We start from the raw sequence: 22413 nt of genomic DNA, 5'->3' as shown, positions 1-22413 counted from the left end.
CTTCAATCAAGTCACCTCTCACGCTTCTAACCTCCAATGGAAACAAGCCCAATCTGTCCAACCTTTTCATATAAGACAACCTGCTCATTCCAGTATCAATCTAGTAAACCTCCTTGGTACCGTCTCCAACTTATCTGCATCCTTCCTTAAATGAGATCAAAAATACACACAGTATTCAAGATGTGGTCTCATCAATGCCCTGTATAACTGAAGCATAACATCCTTACTTTTATGTTCAATTCTTCTCGTAACAAAGGTTAGCATTCCATTAGCTTTAATTACTTGCTATACCTGCATGCAAACTTTTTGTGACTCATGCACATGAACACCTAGACCTCTCTGCATCTCAGAATTCTGCAGCCGTTCTCTGTTTATGTAATACTCTGCTTTTTTATTTTTCCTACCAAAGTGAACAACTTCACGTTTTCCCACATTATACTCCATCTGCCAGATTTTTACCACTCACTCAAACTATCTATATCCATCTGCAACTCAAGTCCTTTTCACAACATACTTTCCTAACAATCTTTGTGTCGTCAGCGAATTTAGCTACCATGCTTTCGCTCCTCTCATCTAAGTTATTGATAAATAAAAAGTTGAGGCCCCTGCGGGTCTCCACTTGTCACATCCTGCTAATCAGAAAAAGACCCATTTTGCATACACTGTATTCTGCCAGCCAGCCAATCTTCTATCCATGCTGTTATGTTCCCCCTTACACCATGAGCTTTTATTTTCCACAATAACCTTTGATGTGGCACCTTATCAAGTGCCTTCTGGAAATCCAAGTACACTACAGGCTCCCCTTTATCCACAGTGCACGTTACTCCTTCAAAGAACTCCAATAAATTGGTTAAACATAATTTCACTTTCACAAAACCATGCAGACTCTTCCCAATTACCTTGAGGTTTTCTAAGTGCCCAGCTATAACCTTCTTAATGATTAATTCTAACACCTTCTCCACGACAGATGTCAAGCTAACTGGCCTATAGTTTCCCGTTTTCTTTCTGCCTCCCTCCCTTCTTGAATAGAGGGGTTATATTTGCTACTTTCCAGTCTGATGGAACCTTTCCAGAATCTATTGAATTTTGGAAAAGTAACACTAATGCATCGACTACCTCATTAGCCACCTCTTTTTAGACCCTAGGATAAAGTCCATCAGGACCCGGAGACTATCAGCTCACAGCTCCATCAGTTTGCTCAGTACCACTTCCCTAGTGATTGTAATTTCACCACATTCCTCTCTTCCTTCCACTTCCTGATTTACAGCTATAACTGAGATATTTTTGTATCTTCTATAGTGAAGCAAAATATTTGTTCATTTTATCTGCCATTTCCTTATTATCTACTATTAACCCCTCATTCTCTCTCTCACTAGAGGACCAACACTCACTTTACATGCGATTTTCCTTTTTAAGTGCCTGTAGGAACTCTTGCTATCCATTTTACATTTCTAGCTAGCTTCCTTCCATACTCTAATTTCTCTCTCCTAATTAACTTTTTAGTCATTCTCTGCCATTCTTTATGCTCTGAAGAGGAGTCATACGGACTCAAAACATTAACTCCGTTTCACTCTCCACAGGCGCTGCCCGACCTGCTGAGTTTTTCCAGCATTTTCTGATTCTACATCCTGATCTCCTGAATCAAGGTCATCTCTAACTACTGCACGAATGCCACCCTTGATTAACTGTGCTACTCCCCACCTTTACCTAGTCTGCTGTTCTTCGAGTGTCATGTATCCCTCAATATTCAGGACCCAATCCTTGTCATCCTGCAGCCACGTTTCCGTATTTATTTACTTCAATTGCACTATCAATTTGTTTACTTTGCTATGAATGCTACGTGCATTCAGATACAGAACATTTAGTTTTGTCTTGTTGTTATTTTTCTAACATCTAGTCTCGACTGTGTATCCTAGGTTTTTTCTCGGTCCCTTCCTGCCATTCTCTGACCCTCATTTCCCATTTTACTATTTTGTTCTCCTGCCTTGACTCTACCCCTTGATTTGGTGCGTCTACCCAAGTTTTATCCCTCCCCCTCCTTTTAGTTTATAGCCCTCTTTCCTTCCCTATTTATCCAATTCGCAAGAACACGTCCCAGCATGGTTCCAGGTGTAGGCTGTCCCAACTGTACAGCCCCCACTTTCCGCAGTGCTGATGCCAGTGCCCCACGAACTGGAACCCACTTCTCCCACATTAGTCTTTGAGCCACGCGTTCATTTCCCTAATCTTATTTGCTCTATGCCAATTTGCACGCGGCTCAAGTAATAATCCAGAGGCTCTGCTTCTTAATTTGATGCCCAGCTTTTCATACAGACTATGCAGTACCTCTTTCTTTGTCCTGCCTATGTCATTGGTACCTACATGCACCACAACAACTGGATCCTCCCCCTCTCACTGTATGTTTGTATGTTCCTCTCTAGCCCTGAGAAAATGTCCAAAACCCTGGCACTGGGCAGGCAGCCATCTGGGCTCTCGCTCTTCGCTACAAAGAACAGCATCAATCCCCCTCATTATACTATCCCCTAATACTATGACATTCCTTTTTGCTTCCTGTACCATGGTGCCACGGCCAGTCTGCTCATCCACACTGCAGACCTCACTTTCATCGCACAGGTGGCAAGCACCTTGTACCTGTTTGACAATGTAAAGTTTGAGGCTCCTCTACAACTGTCTGCTCAGTCCCGTTACCTGCCTTACTCACTGTCACATCCTCTTGTCCCTCACCGCTATCCAAAACAGACGACCCTATTCTAAGAATGTAACTATCTTCTGGAACAAAGCGTTCAAGTATTTCTCCCCCTTCCTTATTGTTGCGCAGAGTCTGCAGTTCAGCTTCCAGATTAATAATTTTGATCTGGAATTCCTCTAGCTGCTTACACTTTCTGCAGACGTGTTTGCCCCAGATTGCCTTGGTGCCCAGAAGCTCCCCAAATTCCACAGCTGCAACACAAAAGACAATGGCAGGACAGGTGTTATGTTATTTAGTTAATTTAATTACTTTCTTAATTAACTTAGTAAATTGTATATGTAGGAGTTATTCTGTGCTTTTTAAAAGCTAGTGCCACCTACAACTATAAGTTATACGTTACTTAATTACATAGGTATTTATCTTAATTACTTTATTTTAATTTTCTTTTGTAGTTATTTATTTTAATTAATGAACCCTATTGCTCCCTATAAACTTTACTACTGCTATTACAAACAGAGTATTAAGAAAACCTTACAGTTACCAATAAATTGTACCTGTATTTCAAAGATAAATGAGCAAAATAATTAAAATACTCACCAGCCACTTACCTAGTTCCCTATGATGTGACACTTGATTTTCTCCAAATCTGGTCGGCCCACTGAGACCCACGACCAGCACCAACAGGTAGCACTTATCTCCCAGCTCCCCTCTTGCTCCTTCCCGTGCTCATTTCATTACAAGGAATCTCTTATGTCTTAACCAGATAATCTAGGCAGTGGGAAGTGGGCAAAAATGCCCCTTGATGAATCCTTCACTCAAATTTACCTCCCAGTACTAGAGTGAGGAGTGGGGCTAATGATGTCCAGGAAGAAATAATTTGACTCGACTGTCCTGATCTCCTGAAAGTGCAGTATGATGCAGAACAAGCAGGTGAACAGCTACAACAAATTGCAGAAGTTAAAATCCAAAATAATGCATTCGTATAACCAAATAAGTAAATACAATTCAAATGTGCTTTGTAAATGTACACACACACACAATTATATATTATATATAATGTATGTCACAGTATCGTTACAGTGCAGAAGGAGGCTATTCGGCCCATCGAGTCTGCACTAGCTCTCTGAAAGAGCATTCCACCTAGCCCCACTCCCCTGCCTTATCCTCGTAAACAGTATCACAGTATCTTTAAGGTGCAGAAGGAGCCCATTCGGCAATACATGTTTTAGTCTATAATTGTGGACGCAATTTAGACAGCTCAATTGGTGGTTCATTAACAGATAATGTTCTAATGAGGAGTTGCTAATTGCTGGGCCAGTTGTACCATGCATTAGCAGATCTGTTGCTTTTATATTGGCATTTACCCTGCCACCAAAATCATTAACCCATGATACATTGCCAGAATAGAAGTCAGATTTCACAATGCAAGTGCTCAGAGCTGGTTCATGTAATCCAAACACAAACAGCACAAGTTTAAAGTGATTAGATGGAGAACAGGAGGTGATTAAATGACAGAAGTGATAATAGCATAAGACAAAAGATGATGTGATGAGAGAAATTAGTGAAATAAAATATATAAGTGATGCTCAGAGGAAGTGTGAAGTTAAAGCAAAATAGCCGAGTTAGGGGTGGCAGAGAGAATGAAAACAAAACCCCCTTTGACTTTAAGCTGTTCTTCTATTTTCTCTCTCTCAGAAAATGTGGGTATTGGGCATACCAGAGCTTCCAGTAATTTGGGTGGGGGTTGGGAAAGGGTTGTGGGGGTAACGGAATGGTACTTGAAATGGGGAACGCACCTCTCGTCTCAGAGCTGACAGAGTGGTCTGCACCCTGGTGTATATGGATATTTCGAGCATTTTCTGTTTTTAATTTATAATCCTTCACCAGTCCATGATGCACCTTGCCGGGAAGTAGCTCAGAGGTGATCCCAAAGAACTTTATATTGGCTCCTTACAAAAGCATGTTGACCTCTCCCACAGTCTGAAATGACGAGTGGAATGTAAAACCATATATTTGAATGATTTTACAGAGTGTACAGTGGGCATACTGAAGGAAATTCACAGTATTATACTGTAGCTTAAATATGCTACATTTGTAGATTATTGCTGCTAACTCTACATTCAGGGGCCCAGCGATTTAGTTTTGACAGTCAACAGATAACTGGAAGTCACAAAAACAAAAATAGCAGCTGTCGAACATTAAACTCATTTCTCACATGGAGGAAAAGTCAATGAAAAGAACCAGCCTGGAAAATTTATCCTTTTAAAATGTTTGTAAATCACCGTGAACACTTAACAAAAAACAGCTGCAGTGATTCAAGAAACATATTCAATATGTGGTGCACACAACGCAGAAAACTGGAGTCCTGTGGCAAATAGTCATCTTAAGATGCCACCCCATGGCCACAAAAGCAAGTTTCCCAAAATTCCAGTTAAGACCAAGTTTGTGTTGCAGTCACCTGGAAAATTCAGGCAGACAATTTCTCATATATATTTCTCGGATCTCTGAAATTGTGTTAACTGGTCAGACAGCATCTGCAAAGAGAAAAACCTAGCTAATATTTCAGGTGTAACCCCTGGTGTGATAAACAGCTATATCTGAAAAGTTAAATTATCTTTTCTCTTAAAAGTCTCTAATAGGTTTGCTGTGCAGTTCTAGCACATGCTGTTTTGCTCCAAATTTCCAGCTTTTCTTTCTTAAGCACGTCCACTGTATACATTTCCAAATCAATAACCAACTTAAATTGAAGAACAAAAGAAATAACTTGAATTTATTTAGTAACTTTTTATGACCTTGGGTCATCCCAAAACTCTTCAGAGGCAATGAATTATTTTTGAAGTATGGTTTGAAGTATTGTGATGTAGGGAAACATGGCAGCCATTTTTGCACAGGAAGATTCCTAAACCCAATAGAATATCTCTAGGTAACATGGATAATCTGTGTTAGGTGATATTTGTTGAGGTAGAATTGCTGGTCAGAACACCAGAACTTCCACAATCGTGAAGACAATATCCAAACCCACCTTCATACAATTGCGCATACTGAGGGAATCCAGCAGCTCTCAACCAGTCACATGCTTCCTTGGCATCGATCTCTGAAGGAAAAGAAATGATGGGCACATTAAAAACTGTTCAACATTCAGACATAAGCACTATACTTAATTCTTTCTTCCCTCAAAGAAATGTGCATCAGACTCCACTGGCAGCTAAACAAGATGGCTCTCCCATGAATAAAGCTCCTTCAATGGATTAGCTGAACAATGAGAATCAAATGCCAAATTTGGTGACAAGAACTCTTCAATAGTTTTGGAATATTTGGCCAAGAGGGATGCTGGTGCAAAATGTACAAGTAAGCTTGTGAAAAGCTAGAGAACAGATGATGGCTAGAAAGTGTACTTTCTTTGCCAATTTCCTCCTTTTTTGTTTTAACATCCCAGTCATCCTGCAAACCCAAAATGAACTCTACAATACAGTGCAGAACTGTCGATAAAATGGTCACAGCACTTAATACCAGACAGAGTATAATGAGATTCAAGTATAAATGAGATTCAAGCTTTTCAAAATAATGTGTTCTATTTAGATAATGGGCAAAATCGAATTGTGTACCAGTACCTGTGTTGCTCATAGCGAGGAGATTACACAGCATAAAGATCAATAGCAGTTGACGTGGTAAGCACTGTTTCAATTAATCTAATTAATCTGTCCTGAGGAAAACATTGTCAATTTTTTGTTAGTGTTTTGCCATCTGTTGGTTAGAAAGGACTACATTTTGAATTGCATGAAAATCCTAGTTGCCATATGCAGCGCTAGTCTTAGAGTCTGCTTCTTGATTATGGAAAAGGCAACTCTTATGCTATTGGAATATCGCCTGATTCCCATTTGTGATTGTCTGGTCACTGCCTGGGAGCTGCTGGAGTTTGCAGCAAGTCAGCTTGGCCTCTGGTCAACCTAAATGAGAAGTGTTCTGTCTCACTTTTTCCCAGTTCCTTCAAGTGATTATGATGCAGTGGCCTGCCGTAAATATGCTTGCACTACCACTCTACCATGACACCTGCTATAGTAGTCTTCGTACAAATGATCAGATCAGCAAGTTGACAGATATGATGCACAAGGCTAATACACAATTGAAAATAATCAGTTCTATTATTACGGAAGTTGGCAAATATCCTCTCTGAACATCTGTGAAGATGACAAAGTTGTGATAATTTAAAAGGAGCACTGCCATCTTAACTTGTCTTTTAGAAAGTAATATAGACACAGACTGAAAAAAGGTAAGCGCTTCTTCACAAAGTGACCTGTACAGTTGTGGAGACAACAATTCTGGTGTCAATCAAGCTGGAGTCAGATGCTAAGATGGGCAGACTGTACACTTCTATATTCAATGGGATGCATGACCTCTCGCATCTGTACTGTTCATTTGAATCAAAAAGACTGTCTGTTAAGGCACCAGGTGCACATAATGGCTTACACAATGACCTCATCAATGGTGTCTATCTTCTCACATTTTAATTAATCTTACTTATATCCTAAGGGAATGAGTGGGGGCAGGGAAGAAACTGTCAAGAACCATATTACTGAAAAATTTCCTGTCGCTGATAAATTAAAAAGCTATTCCTGGATTTCAACTAATCTGAAAAAAGTATTAATTACATCAACAAGGTCCTTAAACAATAGTCCAGCTCCAAGTTGTCTTACAGAATTCGATCAGAAAGCAAATCTACACAGCATTTCTAAAGGTACCACATCTTTCAGTGTTTTTTCCAAGTAAGAATCTCTCAATATTATGAAAGCTTTTAAAGCAGAAAGAATAACTGGAAGATAAACTTTCAGTCCCCATTTCTTTATAATATATTGATAATATATTTCAAAAGCCAGTGACAAGGAAATCTTGGATCAAGTTGAGTAAATGCACATTAAGAAAATTCTAAACCATGCTTTAAACAGTGCGAAACAGACCAATTAAAAAAAAAAATTTAGTCACTACAGGAAGTTGCTATAAAAATAGAACTCGTGTTCTTACTCAGAAAATAATGATTACTAATGGATAAATGGTTAATAACTTAATTCAGTAGAACTCCACAATTTGTTTCCTTGACAGTGATAATAAAAATGCGACATAAGGAGCAATCACAACAAAATGATGCATGAAGAATATTAGAATCGAATGAATGAAATCCTTGGCTTGAGTCCACAGCAACCACAAAGTGTTGGAGACATTGATGCGTCTTCTAAAAATAAACTCATTCAATATCTGGCTGGTGTACTAACAGAGGGAGATAAAAATCATATTGCCTGGTAGAAAATTTTCCAAGCTACAGCCAATTATGAGGAAGTGGCCAACATTTTGCAGCAGGGTCAGGAAGAGGAAGTTATAATGATGGTGCAGTTATGCATTTTAAATATCTCAACTTCATATACCTACTTGCCTCAGGAACATACTTCGGAGGCCTGACAGGGCTAGAAGAGGCTCGCATCTACATGCCATTCTTGAGGAATGGGGCCCAACTCGGGAGATATCTGACCTGAAGACGACACAGGGTGTACACATTCTATTTAGTTTGTTGTCCATAATCTATGTGTCCACTCACACCTATTTGATAACCCCATCCAGACCCACATTATTCAGTATTGTTGGAAAAAAAAGGAGGCATGCTGTTAAAGCTTTTGTTCTTGAACTCATCAGGGCAGATGCAAGAATGCCAAATCTCAATGGAAACAATAATTTACACTGCATGAGAAGAGGGTGCTGACTGATTGGTGCATTCTGCATGGCAATGCCTCTGCCAGGAAACTGTCAATCTTTTGTTCAAATTCAAGCCAGGTAAGTTGACTGATTGGTCAAGGCATTGCCATAAGAATGAACCAGTGAAGGGCTGTTGCCCCAAGTTTTGGTTTAGTTGATAAAAGTGCAATACATGGACACCTCCTTTATGTTGGCAAAGGACAGGACCCTGTGTGCGAATATATGTATTCAATCGGATTTGCAGTGTGGCTAATTTACAAATGCTGTAAGCTACATATATTCACACACCGTTCCCTGTCCTTTGTGAACAGGAAGAACATGTCCATGCATTGCACCTTTTTCAACTAAACAAAAGCTTGGGAGACAGCCCTTCACTGGTTCATTTTCATGGCAATATCTTTACCAGAGTCACCTTGCCTGGCTTGAATTTAAACAAAAGCTTGGCAGTTCTCTGGTGCATACTCCATGGCAACATCTCTACCAATTAGAGACCACTTGTCAACCAATCAGCACCCTCTTCTCACGCTGTATAAATTATTGCTCCCTTTGAGGTTTGGTATTCTTGTGTTGGTCCTGATGAGTGCAAGACAGAAGGCTTTGGCAGCATTTTTTTTCAGCAATACTCAATTTCTGAGCCACATTATCTGCTGTTATTATATGGCATTGCTTAAGTCAGCAGGGCAATCGCTGCCAGGAAGGACAGTGGACTGCTTAACCAATAAACATCAGATCATTAAACTTGTGCCCAATAAGGATGCTTTTAAATTTATCAAGTTAAGATAAATCACAATGAGCAAATTCACCACACTTAAACACCAGAATTGATTTTGGTGCTTTTAATTGACTGAGCTGTCTCAAAGTCATTGCAAAGCTCCAAAAAACAGACAGGCATTCACACAAGTGTGGGAAAATGCCTGCAGACATACGTGCAGTTGCACATTCAGATAGACACACACCTGTGGACTTGGAATAGGGCCCAAAATAACACTATATCACCCAAAGAGAACTTTACAGTGACAAAGTTGTTGCTACTTGTGTTCACAATGAAGACAAATGAATATTGATTCCATCCTATGAGTCCAGGGTGTACCAGGTACAGTGTTTTGACACCAACTGCTCTGAAGTTCCCTTAAAATACATCAGTACCCCCGCATTATTATTTTACCAAGGTGGGAGGGTGTGTACTGGCCTCCCACCTCGTAATCCGCAATGTAGGGCTGCCTATTCATAGGGGTACCAGAAGAAACTAGTATTGTCCTGAGGTTGGTGCCTGCTACAAACTGGTTTCAGAGAAAAAGTGAGCAAAGGACATCAATAAATCACAGATCAACTGTTCATATTACCGCAGATATCATATTTGTTAACAATACAAATTTCCTGATCTAAAGTCTGGCAGCTCTCAAGCAGCACTTTCAAAGCATTTTACTACATGAACACTTGCACATAACTAGCAGAATAACTTTCAACCAGCTGCAGTAATCTGGAAAATCTGCAATGTAAGAGACCCATAACTTTTCTGAAGTTTGACTTCTTTGCTGTGGTCTCAATTTAAAGAGGAAATAGCAGAAACAATTCTGGATTTCAGATATTGCTTTATAAAGCTGCAATAATGAACAGACTGCTTGAAGTGATGATTAATGCAGTGCACCATCTGTCTGGTATTTAAAAACCTCCCGAAGTCCATTAATCATGATTCCGAATTGAAGTTCACCTCTGCACTAACGTTTGAGGACGACAGGAGATGACATTAGCCATGAAGTAACATGCACTGATCGAATTGCTCAACCGTATAGCTCTGGAAGAAATCAATCGCCCTGGCATTTCAATCACGCAAAGGTTCCAAAAAATGTAATTTTTTTGCTTTATTATAATTGATTCTGATGAGCTTGCGGCAAAAAAGTTCACATTTAGCATCTCAGACTCTTGTTTTCAGCGGGTGAAGGCCAATTGCTGCTGAGTATCTCGTGTGTGTGCCTGTAATTGGTAATCGGGAGCTCGTGGAGTGCAGCAGTTGGTATCTGCCCTAGGTGGTCTGACAGGAGCAAGGACAGTGACTGAGCAAACGAAAAACTTGTGTGTTCCCTCTCAGTTCAGGGTCAATGAAAATATTGGCTGCAAGAAGCTTTTCACGTCGTCGGGTCTTTATCTTTCAAGTCCCCAAAAGCAGGAGGTATGTCAGATAATATCTCACCTTCTCTTACAACTGTAGCATCTGGTATGTGGTTCACAACAGGACAAAATACGGGACCAATACGGCAGCTGCTCGTATGTTTTTGCATTCCTGCATTTACTGTTTCTTTTTGTTAAACTTTGAACTGACCGTTAACAGCTAACATGCATTAGAATAGTCAACACAAAAGTCAAACAAAATGGGAAAACTACGTCATTTGGATCTGTACAAAATAAGGGTCACATTTCATCAGCTATTGCACCCATTTCTAAATGGATACTGAGCATGAAAATTTAAATATTTGCTAATGTAATGTCTCTCCTCCCTACACAAGATCATTCTTATGTAGAACATTTAATGTTACAGTTCAAGTTGGTCAGTCATCCATTAAACTGCTACAAAAGCCCCCGTGAGTGCTACATTTACACGGTTGAGTGAAGCTGCACCTAACACACTGACATCTTGTCGGAAAACTTTACCATTTCTTTATAAAATACTTTAGGCACGAATGGCGCCACTGTCAAAACACCGCTCTTGACGAAATCTCTGGAAAAAAAATTAGTTGTAAAATTAGAAAAGTACTTACTTGGTAGAATCATGATGGAGCCAGGTTCCTTAGGCATTAAGTGGTTTTATTAGGCCAGCTTTATAATTTGGCTATAATATCCGGTGTTCTCTTCGTTCTAAAAGTGAGCCTATACTGACTAATCACTGTCATCGGTCTATGTTATCCGATATATTCCAATGTGAACAATCCAGATAGAGGTGCTACCTTCCAAAAGTAACTTTCAAATCAGCCCCACGATCCATCAGAGTAAAAGTTTCCCGAGACAGCAGAACCACCCAGCTTTTCACTACATCCTTGTGCAACCAGATTGAAAATATCCACATACCAGGAAATCCAACCCCTAAATGGGAATGGGCTAATCCTTGGAATCAGCTTGAATTGGGTGGGGCTTCCCAGGCATTACTGCTACATGTCAGCACAATGAAAAAAATGCTGAAGGCTGCATCGTTTAAAAACAGGCCGAAAAATCTGAAGTCTTTTTGCAAGGTGACTGGAGATTTTTTTGGGTTCAGTAACTTGGTGCTGTGCCTGTTTTTTTTTAAAAAACTTTGCATGTACTGATCATTACTCTAGCAGGTTATAATAATCATCTAGTGCGTACTTTTGCAGTTTATAGCGATTAGAGTGAGAAACAGGTTTGTAAATCACTAAAAAAAAGCAAACGGTTTTAGGAATATGAGACAAATAATAAGCTTTCATATTTTATTTTAATCTATTTTAAGAACGCAACCTTACAATGAAAGTTACAACAGACTTGCGTGATTTTCACCCCTGTGAAACATTTACATAGCACCTGGTGACATCAGGCAATCAGTAGCAAGCAAGCAACATAAAACTGTCACTGAAATTTCTTAGCCAGACTCGCAAGCCAACAAACCGTCAAATCAGATCAATGACCTACCACCCAAGTTACACTTACACTGTTGTATTACTGGGCACCTGAAACTGTTTTGCATCAATGTAAAAGTGCCATAACTACAGCCTTCGTACCTCGCCTTTGAGTCAGAAGGTTGTGGGTTCATGTCCCACTCCCGGAAAAAAAAAGTCAAGAACTGTGAATGTACTCGAAAGAGTTACAGCCTTCGTACCACGTTCAAATTAAAATCAAACGTCACTCAAAAGGGGCAATTTTCAGTTGACTGATCTGTTGTAAGAGCAGAATGGTGTAAGGTTAAACAATAATTCAATCTACAACTCCATGGTTCTAACAGCCTCGCTCTGTGCTGGACGAGTCTCTAACTAACAATAATGCGTTTCAGTGAAATGGAAACAACGTCTTATTTTAGGTCCACTTATGCAAAATATGAGACTCTCTGGAGAGTAGGCTGTCTCATTCCCACTACAAATGGCCAGCTTTTCATTTATTAAAGTACAAAAATTAAGAGAACTCCACTATTAACAGCTGTGATTTCCTGATGCTTGACACAACATAGCAACTTTACAGGGTAGTTGTAGTTAAAACTAACAGAAAAAGCAAAAGCAGCTGCTGACTAATTAAGGGGTCATGAGCAGTGAAGTCACTTTCCCAATAAGCTCCTTGCCCATAATCACAAAGCAGCTGTTTCTCCAATTCACAGTCTTTAACAGACAGAAAAATGCATAAATTTCTCAGCAGAAATGCATTTAAAGGTTTGAGCTGTCAAACAGCTTTAGAGATTAAATTGCTACCTCCACAACAGAGTTGAGAGTTGATTTGAATATGACCCATCAATTTCAATGGAATACTTGATTGGTTGTTATTTCAGTTTATGCCGAAGCAAAACAAAAATTAAAAGCACTTCATGATGGAGCATGTTCGATGTTCTGCTGAGAGAATGCTAGCCCTCAATCTACTGAATGAGCCATTGTTTCCATCAGTTAGGTTGACAGGTGCTGTGTCAAGGATTCTGGGAGCGGGAGCAGTCTAGTTACTAAAGGGGATAGCAGAGACGAGCATTAACAAGTGTGGAAAATTGGGAGATAAACTGGATCTGCAATGCTGTTTTTCCTTTTCTGTATTTTCTCCTGTTTTCTGCCCCCTAAATTGCTTTTGGAACAGTTACAGTTGACTATTAAGGCCTGTTAATTCTTTGTTGGTTAGCTTACAAAGAAGGATGTGGCAGTTTTCTGTTTTTTTATTATTCTTTCATGGGATGTGGGTGTCACTGGCAAGACCAGCATTTGTTGCCCACCCCTAATTGTCCGAGAGAATAGTTAAGTGTCAACTACATTGCTGTGGGTCTAAAGTCACGTGGGCCTGACCAGGCAAGGATGGCAGATTTCCTTCCTGAAAGGGCACAAGGGAATCAGATTTTTAAAAAAAACAACAATCAACGATAGTTGCCACCATTACTGAGACTAGCTTGAATTCCAAATTTTATTAACTGAATTTAAATTCCACAGCTGGCAATGGTGGGATTTGAATCCATGTCCCCAGAGCATTAGCCTGTATCTCTAGATTACTTGTCTGGTAACATTACCATTATGCCACCAACTCCCCCTCTGTTTGAGAAACTAGACTGGACAGGTAGTAATTATCTCACTACTCAGCTAAAGCTCATTTAACAATGAAACATTGCCATAGTATTTTTTGGCATCATGAATTCCACTGAAAATCTTTTCTTTATGCCTCCTGATTCACCTTGGGATGCCTCCTGATGCACCTTGGGATTTGATTCTTGACAATAAAAACACTAGAGCAAAGTTGAGGCAGAAGAATCTCTGTGGCAATTCATCCCTGTATGTGAATGCAGGCTGTTGTTTATGATGATGATGATGATGCAGTAATTATTATTAACTGACCAGTGTTGTTGTTGGTACCTCCTGCAGAATGTAGGCTCCACTGGGAATCTAAGCACCCATCCACTACCACTGAGCTTTTAAAGTTTGCTGCTCACCCACATTTTAAGCAAATGAGCAGCACATATCCCAGAGCACTTTAAATTGATAAGCAGAAACTGCTAAGGAGCTTTGATGCATTGCTCAGCTGTAGATGTCATTCTTCCTCATGGAAAATCAAAAATGAAAAAAGTTTAAATGAAGCATTACAAGTATAAAGGCCAAAACTAACCAAAAATTCATTTAAATACAATGCACACAAACAGACAATGTGCACTGTATTTAAAACTTGCTTCAAGTTTACTCTGGTTTTCAATATCAAAATTCCAAGACCAATTATTGAATGCTTTGCTTCTAATCTACAAATCAATCTTTCAAAATCCAGAAATGACTAATTGGTGAATTGGGATGCAAAAATGTGTTGCTCTGCTTAATTTATTTCAGTTTTACACTCTCCAGAACTCGTTTAACATCCTGGACTGGCCCTTGAGCAGCCAAGTTACTGTTAGAATGTTGGGAGAGGCACAAAATGATTACAGCAGATGGGTCCTGGTCGCTCAACTTCCTGTTGGTAAGATCAAGATTGTATAGACTTGGGGAACAAAAACACTTAAGTAATTTGTATTCTATGGTCTCTAGTCCTTGTCTTGCTCGCAAGTTCTCTCTAAATCTCTGTTCATCTACCCCATTTTGACGGTATTTTTTTTTAAGGGATATGTAGCCTCTTTACTCTTCTTAAAATATATAACCTCATATCTATATTGAAGTTCATTTACCAGTTGCAGGTCTGTCCTTCCAGATGAATTGAATCATTTTTTGTTGCTTCAAAGTAAAAACTCCCGAGTTTTTTAATGAAACGGATCTCAAGCGTGCAGATAAATTCAGTGACACAGTCAATTAACTGATTATCTATAAAAGGATGGATCAATATAATCGGGGAGGAGGGGCGATAGATGGAGTTGAAAGCATAACTCTACTTCCTGCTGCTACCTTGTTCTGGCATATGATTACATTTCTGGTCTAAACCCTTCCAGAATTATTTACATCTGTATCTGGGACCATCAAAATGAAATCTCAACCACAGTCATTCCCTTTGTAGTTTGCTTACAACAGTCAAACAATTAATAATCAAGAGTTTTATTATGGATGAGGAAAAATTCAAAAACCCTATCCAGGATATCTTGATGACAACTAAATAAGTTAGCTGGGCCCATTTCCAATCTCGTAAGTGGAAAAATCCAATACCACTCCCAAGCATTTTGTTGCAAGCAGTCGGTACAAAGAACTATTCCCCAACCAATTTAAAATCTTGTCCATTTTCTTGTTATGGTCTTATTAGTTATGGTCTTATTAGTTATATTTTCCTGCCAAAACAGTCTGTTTCAGTCACTCCAACAAACTAGACAGGATCATTTTAACCAAGTCGCAGTTCCCCTGCTGAATTACCATGGATCTTTCACTTGGAAAACAATGACATCAACTCATCTGTTTAATTATTATACAGTGCCAATATTATTTCCCTGCAATCAACTGTTAATTGTTTCTTTTGCAGTGATTTTGTGACAGCTGTCATCAATCTTTCAGTGAATGGCAACTAAGTGAACTTAGATTTGAATAAAGCTGACAGACAAAAGGTCAAATCTTGCATTAAATAATAAACACTCTGCAGTGAATTCAAAAGGTTCATTTAACAGTAGTGATGTAATGCTCTCAAGGGAGGGGGGAGGGAGAGGGAGGGGGGAGGGAGGGAGGGAGGGAGGGGGAGAGGGAGGGAGGGGGTGAGGGAGGGAGGGGGTGAGGGAGGGAGGGGGAGAGGGAGGAGAGAGAGAGAGAGAGAGAGAGAGGGAGGGAGGATTGTGTAAAAGTGAGATGCTAATCAGATTTAAATTGTTATAACTGACCCAAATTGAATGAGTTACAATCAATTATAAATTTATTAAACTATATGTAAAAAACAGAATTCTCTAAAAATATTAAAATAACAGGGTTGTCACTGGATTAGTAAAGGAAAATGATTGGCTAGGGCTCCAACTTTTGATCATTACCAATGACTCCTGCAGAAATATGCATATTTAGGTGTCAGATCAGGACAGGATCAGGCTTGGTTTTGCTGGCTATCAAGAAACTCGACATTCCAGTTCATGTGAAGAATTACTGTAGTTGTCGTGAGGTAGCAGGCAGTTTTGTTTCTGTGCTGGAAATAAATTTTAAATTTAGTCCTAGCTTTGATGCCAAACTTTAGTCATAAAATATTTTTTCAAAGTTAACTTAAGCAAAAGTGGTCTTGGGTTCCACATTATTAATCTAGTTTTGAGAAAAATCTGTTGTACATATCACACTCAAAACCACAACCATTAAGAAATGATGAACAGATGCTTGAACAGTAACTAAGAATTTGTTCATTTCAATTTCCAACATTTGTTGCAAAATTGTGAACCATTGACCCACTATTGTTTCAATCCTAAAAATATTAATTTAGCTTACATTTCATCTCTGTACCTCAAATTTTCATCTTATTTTAGTTACATAAAATCTGGATCCAATTTTGATTTAGTTGAAAATACCCCAATATTTCTGCCACTTTGGATGCAGCAACTTTAGCTGATGGCAAAGCAGGATTTGGGGCTGTCCAGTACAATCCACAAAATTCCATTCAGGTCTAAACTATGTCCATTCCAGAAAATCCAGGCTCGTGTATCAATAGCTTGACATCTGAATTGTAACAAAATGCAAGAGGAAAATTGGTTCTTCAACGTAAAAGGAAATTCACACAAAGTCCTACCTTTCACAGTAAGTGTTAAGGTTCTAAACTGATATCCCAGCCCCTTCCTCTAAGCTTCCTGTGACTGAAGCACAAGTATAACTGAACTGTGAAGGAAACAATGGTGCCTCTATTGATAAAACATTTTGGAAAAATGACACAAAGAAATTTTAAAATCTGCTTTATTTTTCAAGTTAAAAAAATTGGTGTGAAATAGGTGCCAGTTCAATCCTAGAAATTATTTTGATCATCTTTCTTTTGAATCTTAATTTTATTTTATTGATGGACTTCTTTCGGTTAGCTTTGTGTTCCCAAATGCTAGTCTCAGCTTAGATTTAAGGTTTTCATCAAGAGTCTTGTTTCCTTATTTTGAATGTTGGTTTATTAGCTTTCATAAGTTTAACTCAATTTCTCATTTTCATAAGCTTTTGTCAAAAAATGCAAAAATGAAGGTTGCTAGATACTGGACGAAGTTCACCTGTTCTTTACTTAGGTCTTTAGGGATCACCTGTCACCGTTTTTGGGTTGAGATAACAGAAACTGTCCTGGGCCCAGGACTGTGTTAATTATGCATCTAAGCCAGTCATTATGAGCTACACCAGAATGTGTTTGTTTGAGAGGTTAACAGCCCATATCCTCTCCTGCGCCTGCTGTGGGGTTATGCATGTGCCTCCCTTAATGGTACAGCTAAGCTCAGGACATCTTCTGATGCAAGGATCTCACATGGACCAGAAGAACTTTATTTTACAACTTGTTCTTGCCTGTAACTTTACTTGCCTACCTGAATTTTGTTAATAGGAATTCACATCTACAACAAACAGTAGCCTCCGAGGCCACAAACTGACCGAAAAAGGGTTGACCGTGTACGGTAATGTGATGTGTAGTATACCTTTAAGATGAATGTTGTAATGGAAGATCACATGATCTTGGTATCCAATAGCAGAGCAGCGTGGGCTACCTCTGTAGTCAGTAGTCTGGAGTTAGAGTCTGAAGTGTAAAGATGAGTTTTGAGTTGTAAGCACACAAATGTAGCTGCTGAGTTCCTTTTGTAAATGAACAGAATGTGTTTCTTCTAAGAACAATCTACTGATCTTCTCTGTCTTTGGTACCAACTCAGTCACCCCAAAAAAGTGTGCAACCCGGATCGTTAAGTTCCAACAAACCAGGGTACAGGATCCAACAAACTGGCGACAAGAGTGAAAAGCAAGAAAAAGGCACAAAAGGACGAGAAAAAGCACGAAAGGAAGGAAGGAAATCAAGAGAACCGAAATTGGGTTGTACCTTGCAAGGTAATTGTAAGTAAAGAAAAAGTTCCATCCTGATAGGCGAAGCAATTCCCTCAGAGCATGCCACAATTTGGAAGGGTTGAACCTTTCAATCCAGCCTCGGACGATTGGTCTCGTTATGTTGAATGCCTCGTGTTCTTCCAGGCAAACGACATCGGAGGGGAGGAGAAGAAGCATGCTATCCTCTTATCCACACGTGGGAGTAAAACATATGGATTAATTTGAAATTTGTTGGCACCTAGTGCCCCAGATTCGAAAAGTTTTAATGACTTGGTGAAGTTCGTAAAGAGTCACGACCAGCCAAAACCCTCAATGTTGTAACGGTTCAAATTTAGCTCAAGGAATAGAACTGTGGGGGAGACAGTTGCTTGTTATGTGGCAAGTCTGAAACAATTAACAGATGTACTAAACTTGCAATATTCTATCAATATATGCTTAGAGATTGTTTGGTGTGCAGTATAAACAAAGATGCAATTCAGAAGAGATTATTGTCTGAAACAAATTTGAATTTTCAGAAGGCATTGGAAATTGCCCTGGCAATAGAAGGCGCAGTGTGGAACTCAAAAGCCATACAGGGAGTGCAAAATGGCACCGTCCTTCACGTTGGACAGGGAGCCTCAGCCAAAAAGAGCACAAAAAAGTGCAAGACTTTGGTCAGAAGCGAGAAGCAGCAACTGCATGCAGACAAATGAAAATAGATAACTTAGCAGCTAAAACATGGCATAATGGTAACAGAAGTGGAAGCAGACAACTTTGTAATGAATCTCAATTTTAAAAAAATTGAATGTTTTTTCTGTCATCGAAACAGACACCTCAGAAGACATTGTAAAGATAGAATCAGGCAGACTTTCAAACAAAAGCAAAAATCTAATGAGATCTACAGCGTTGAAAAGCCTGAAATAATAGATTCAGATAGTTATTCGTTGTATAATATAAAGGTAGGAAGAACAGAACCAAAGTAACCATGAGAGTGAATGAGAGGCCGATCAGAATGGAGGTGGATACAGGAGCGTCCACTACGATGATAGGTGAGTATACTTTTAAATACCTGAATCATGAGGAACATAAACTAAATGTGGAAGAAACAGATGCCAAATTTAAAACTTACATGGGAGAAGACATTCAAGTCAAAGGGCATAAGTCACAGTACACTATGGAGGTCAAACAGCGAAATTACCCATGATGGTGGTAGCAGGCGAGGGACCTCCTCGGATGAAACTGGCTAACAGAAATTAAATTGGAATGGATTGAAATCTTCCAACTGAGAACTAATGGGCTATCAGAGCTACTACAAAAATATGCCTCAGTCTTCAAGGACAAACTTGGAAAGATCGAGGGGCTACAAGCAAAAATTCATATGGATCCAAAGGCACAAATTCATATGGATCCACAGATTCATGAAGGAAAGACCAGTGCGGGAAAAGGAGACGCCGAACTGGACGGATTAGAAAAACTGGGAATAACACAACCGGTGCAGTTTTCAGAATGGGCAGCACCAATTGTACCTCTTCTCAAACCTGAACGAAGCATTTGAATTTGGGGAGACTACAAATTAACAGTCAATAAAGTGGCTAAATTGGACAGACACCCCATACCAAAAATTGGAGCCTCATAAGCTAAACTGGCAGGCGGAACTGCCTACACGAAGCTTGATATGCTTCTGGATACAGGAGCGTCCATTATGGTGATAGGTGAGCCTACTTTTAAATACCTGAATCATGAGGAACATAAACTAAATTTGGAAGAAACAGATGCCAGATTTAAAACTTATACGGGAGAAGACATTCAAGTCAAGGGCAACCAAGTCAAGTTCTGAGCTGTCTGTTTCGATGACAGAAATGCTCATCAACAATTGGAATTAGAGTACAGGATCCAACACTGTGCAACCACATTTTATCTAACTTTTGATCGCTAAGAAAAGTGACAAGACTGAGCATGTTAATCCTGAAGACAAGGCCTCTGATGCCTTGTGATGCCATTTTGTGACGGTTAATGATAATTTGGAATATAAAATAATTGTCTTTATAAAACATACATTCATGCATATATACATGATTACATAAAGTTTAGTCAAAGAGGTTGGTTTTAAGGAGCGTCTTAAAGGAAGAAAGAGGGGAAGAGAGATTTAGGGAGAGAATTCCAGAGCTTAGGGACCAGGCAGCTGAAATTATGGCTGCCAATGGCCGAGTGATTAAAATTGGGAATTTTCAAGACGCTAGAATTGGAGGAGCAGAGAAATTTCAGAGTGTTGTATAAGGTGAACAGTTTTCCAGCTGATGCAAGAAAGACACATTTATGGTGGTTAGATGGCTTAGCATGTTAGGATATTTCTCCAGATAATGGAAGACTGCGTTGGATTCCAAACCACAGACCGGTGCACAATTGGAATTCCTCTGGTTGACAAATAAATGAGCTGGCAGGTCATTATGTACAACACCATATGGAGACAAGGGGGAAAAAGATTTTCTCTGTTGACTATCTGTGGTGACATTGTAAACATGTTTCTTATACACACACTTAACAATTAGTGAATAGAAATATTTTCCCCAAGGTGATTAAAATCTGCTAGGTATCCATGTCGGGTTCCCTCAGCATTGGAAGAGGCTCCGGAAATAATTGCATTAATTTGCTTGTCCTCTCAACTGAGTATTCAAAGCATCAAAGAGAAACCAAAGCTATAGGATAAGTATGCTTAACAATCTACAGTATGCTTATCGTCTCACTGAAACATGCTGGACAAATGCACAGCTTAACATACAAACACACACTTCTTAAAAATAACGGGTAGAATAACATGGATCAACATGATGTGGTGGCACTGCTAGTACTTTATGACAACCCTTATAAACTATATCCCTTGTAGCATTATATTTTATATACAGAAACTAATTTATCTTGATAAATAGACAAACACTTGGCTTAGTTATGTAGCACTCTTGCTTCTGAGTTAGCTCATCAGATCATTCTCAAGAATGGTAATTTCAACTGTTCTTGCACATACTTCATGCATAATCCTAACATGTTAAATATAAGCTGAAAATATTGACCAATTACTAGGAAACAAGGGTGTAAACCATTAACACAGCAGTAATAATTTTAATTTCTCAATTTATTTATATATGCCTTATCAGGCCACATCAGAAACACTATGAATATCCCCTAAGTTTTTACAATGATACTTTCATAAAACTGCTTCAAATCATGGTCCTAAATATGTTACATAACATTTCTGCCCTGTTGAACTCAAGGAAAGCACCCACTGTCTTTCACCTTTTTAACCTTTCTTTTAAGAATTTTCAAGCTTTTTTTTCAGCAATTCTAAATTCCATTAATAGATACTCTTGACAGGAAAATGAATTCTCTGACATTTTAGTGACTTCAGACAGAATAAATGCAGGGTTACAATAAAATTCCTTCCCATTGCCTACCAGGTACCATGGAAAACAATTCATGGCTGTCCTCACGTAATTCTCAGAGTTCACTCTCCTTTCAGGCTTTGCCACCGAGTTTTCGTCTGAAGTGCTAGGAGACTTAAAATACTTAAGAACTTCATAGAATATCCTGGCAACCAAACCAAACTCGTGAGGGGAGGGGGAAATTTATGGCTTTTCTTGGGTTCTCTTATTTAGGAAGGAAAGTGAGCAGAGTTTGATCACGTTCCATAGATTATCCCTTTCGTGTAGTGTTACAGAGGTTAATAAAGTTTGCACACACACAGCAAACCCACATTATTTTACCTATTGTTAGCACAGTATAATATTGTAATTTTACTCTCTTCTTTTGTTGCTATGTAGCATGTCCACCATAACATGCATTGTTAAATTTATTCACATCACACATTTGCCTTTTCAATTTTCTATTCTCCTCCCTCAGCAGTGGCAAAGGATTTCCATTCTGTGGAGTACTGCAAAGACTAGGAAAAGATAAGAAACATTAATCTGGCCCATATGCAACAGTTATTTTATAATTTTCTCATACTTGAATCAGCCTTGGCCTACCTATACTACCATTCTCAGAAATTACAAGCAAACAATTAAGAGTTCTGATTGGCCTTTGTGCTTTTTTCTTTACCCGAATCCATTCCAACCAAGTTGTTTTGGCAATGGATGGGGTGGGGGTTGAAAGGGGGCAGGAAAGAATTGGCACTTTATTTCTTGGCAGTGTGTGCAAATTCCTTGACAATATTCTATGTGCTTTGGATCCCTCTATGTGCATAATGCAGCAGCAACAAAGCAAGAACTCCACATGGCTTCAATTATCTGCAACATGCCTATTTTACAGTCAACAACAATGACTTGCATTTATATAGCTCCTTTAACATAGAAAAACATCCCAAGAACCTTCACAGGAGCATAAGCAGACAGTATTCAAGACTGAGTC

General features: G+C 39.1%; 1 protein-coding gene across 8 annotated transcripts in view; it reads right to left on the bottom strand.

Moving 5' to 3' along the window:
- The window catches only part of LOC144682710 (stAR-related lipid transfer protein 13-like), a 165267-nt gene that overhangs the window by 53684 nt on the left and 89170 nt on the right, over positions 1–22413 (bottom strand). For 5 of the 8 annotated variants that reach the window (XM_078545328.1, XM_078545333.1, XM_078545335.1 and 2 more), the window contains exon 2: positions 5712–5783. In XM_078545328.1, the coding sequence (XP_078401454.1) occupies positions 5712–5783 (72 nt within the window). Of the gene's footprint in view, positions 1–5711; positions 5784–8127; positions 8180–11187; positions 11486–22413 lie in introns of those variants that run through there. The other 3 variants (XM_078545332.1, XM_078545334.1, XM_078545330.1) reach the window with 2 other exon arrangements.

Source organism: Cetorhinus maximus, chromosome 7 (genome assembly GCF_964194155.1).
Source record: "Cetorhinus maximus chromosome 7, sCetMax3.hap1.1, whole genome shotgun sequence".
NCBI lineage: Eukaryota > Metazoa > Chordata > Chondrichthyes > Lamniformes > Cetorhinidae > Cetorhinus > Cetorhinus maximus.
Note: the sequence above shows the minus strand (reverse complement) of the source record. Positions and strands in the feature narration are given on the sequence as shown.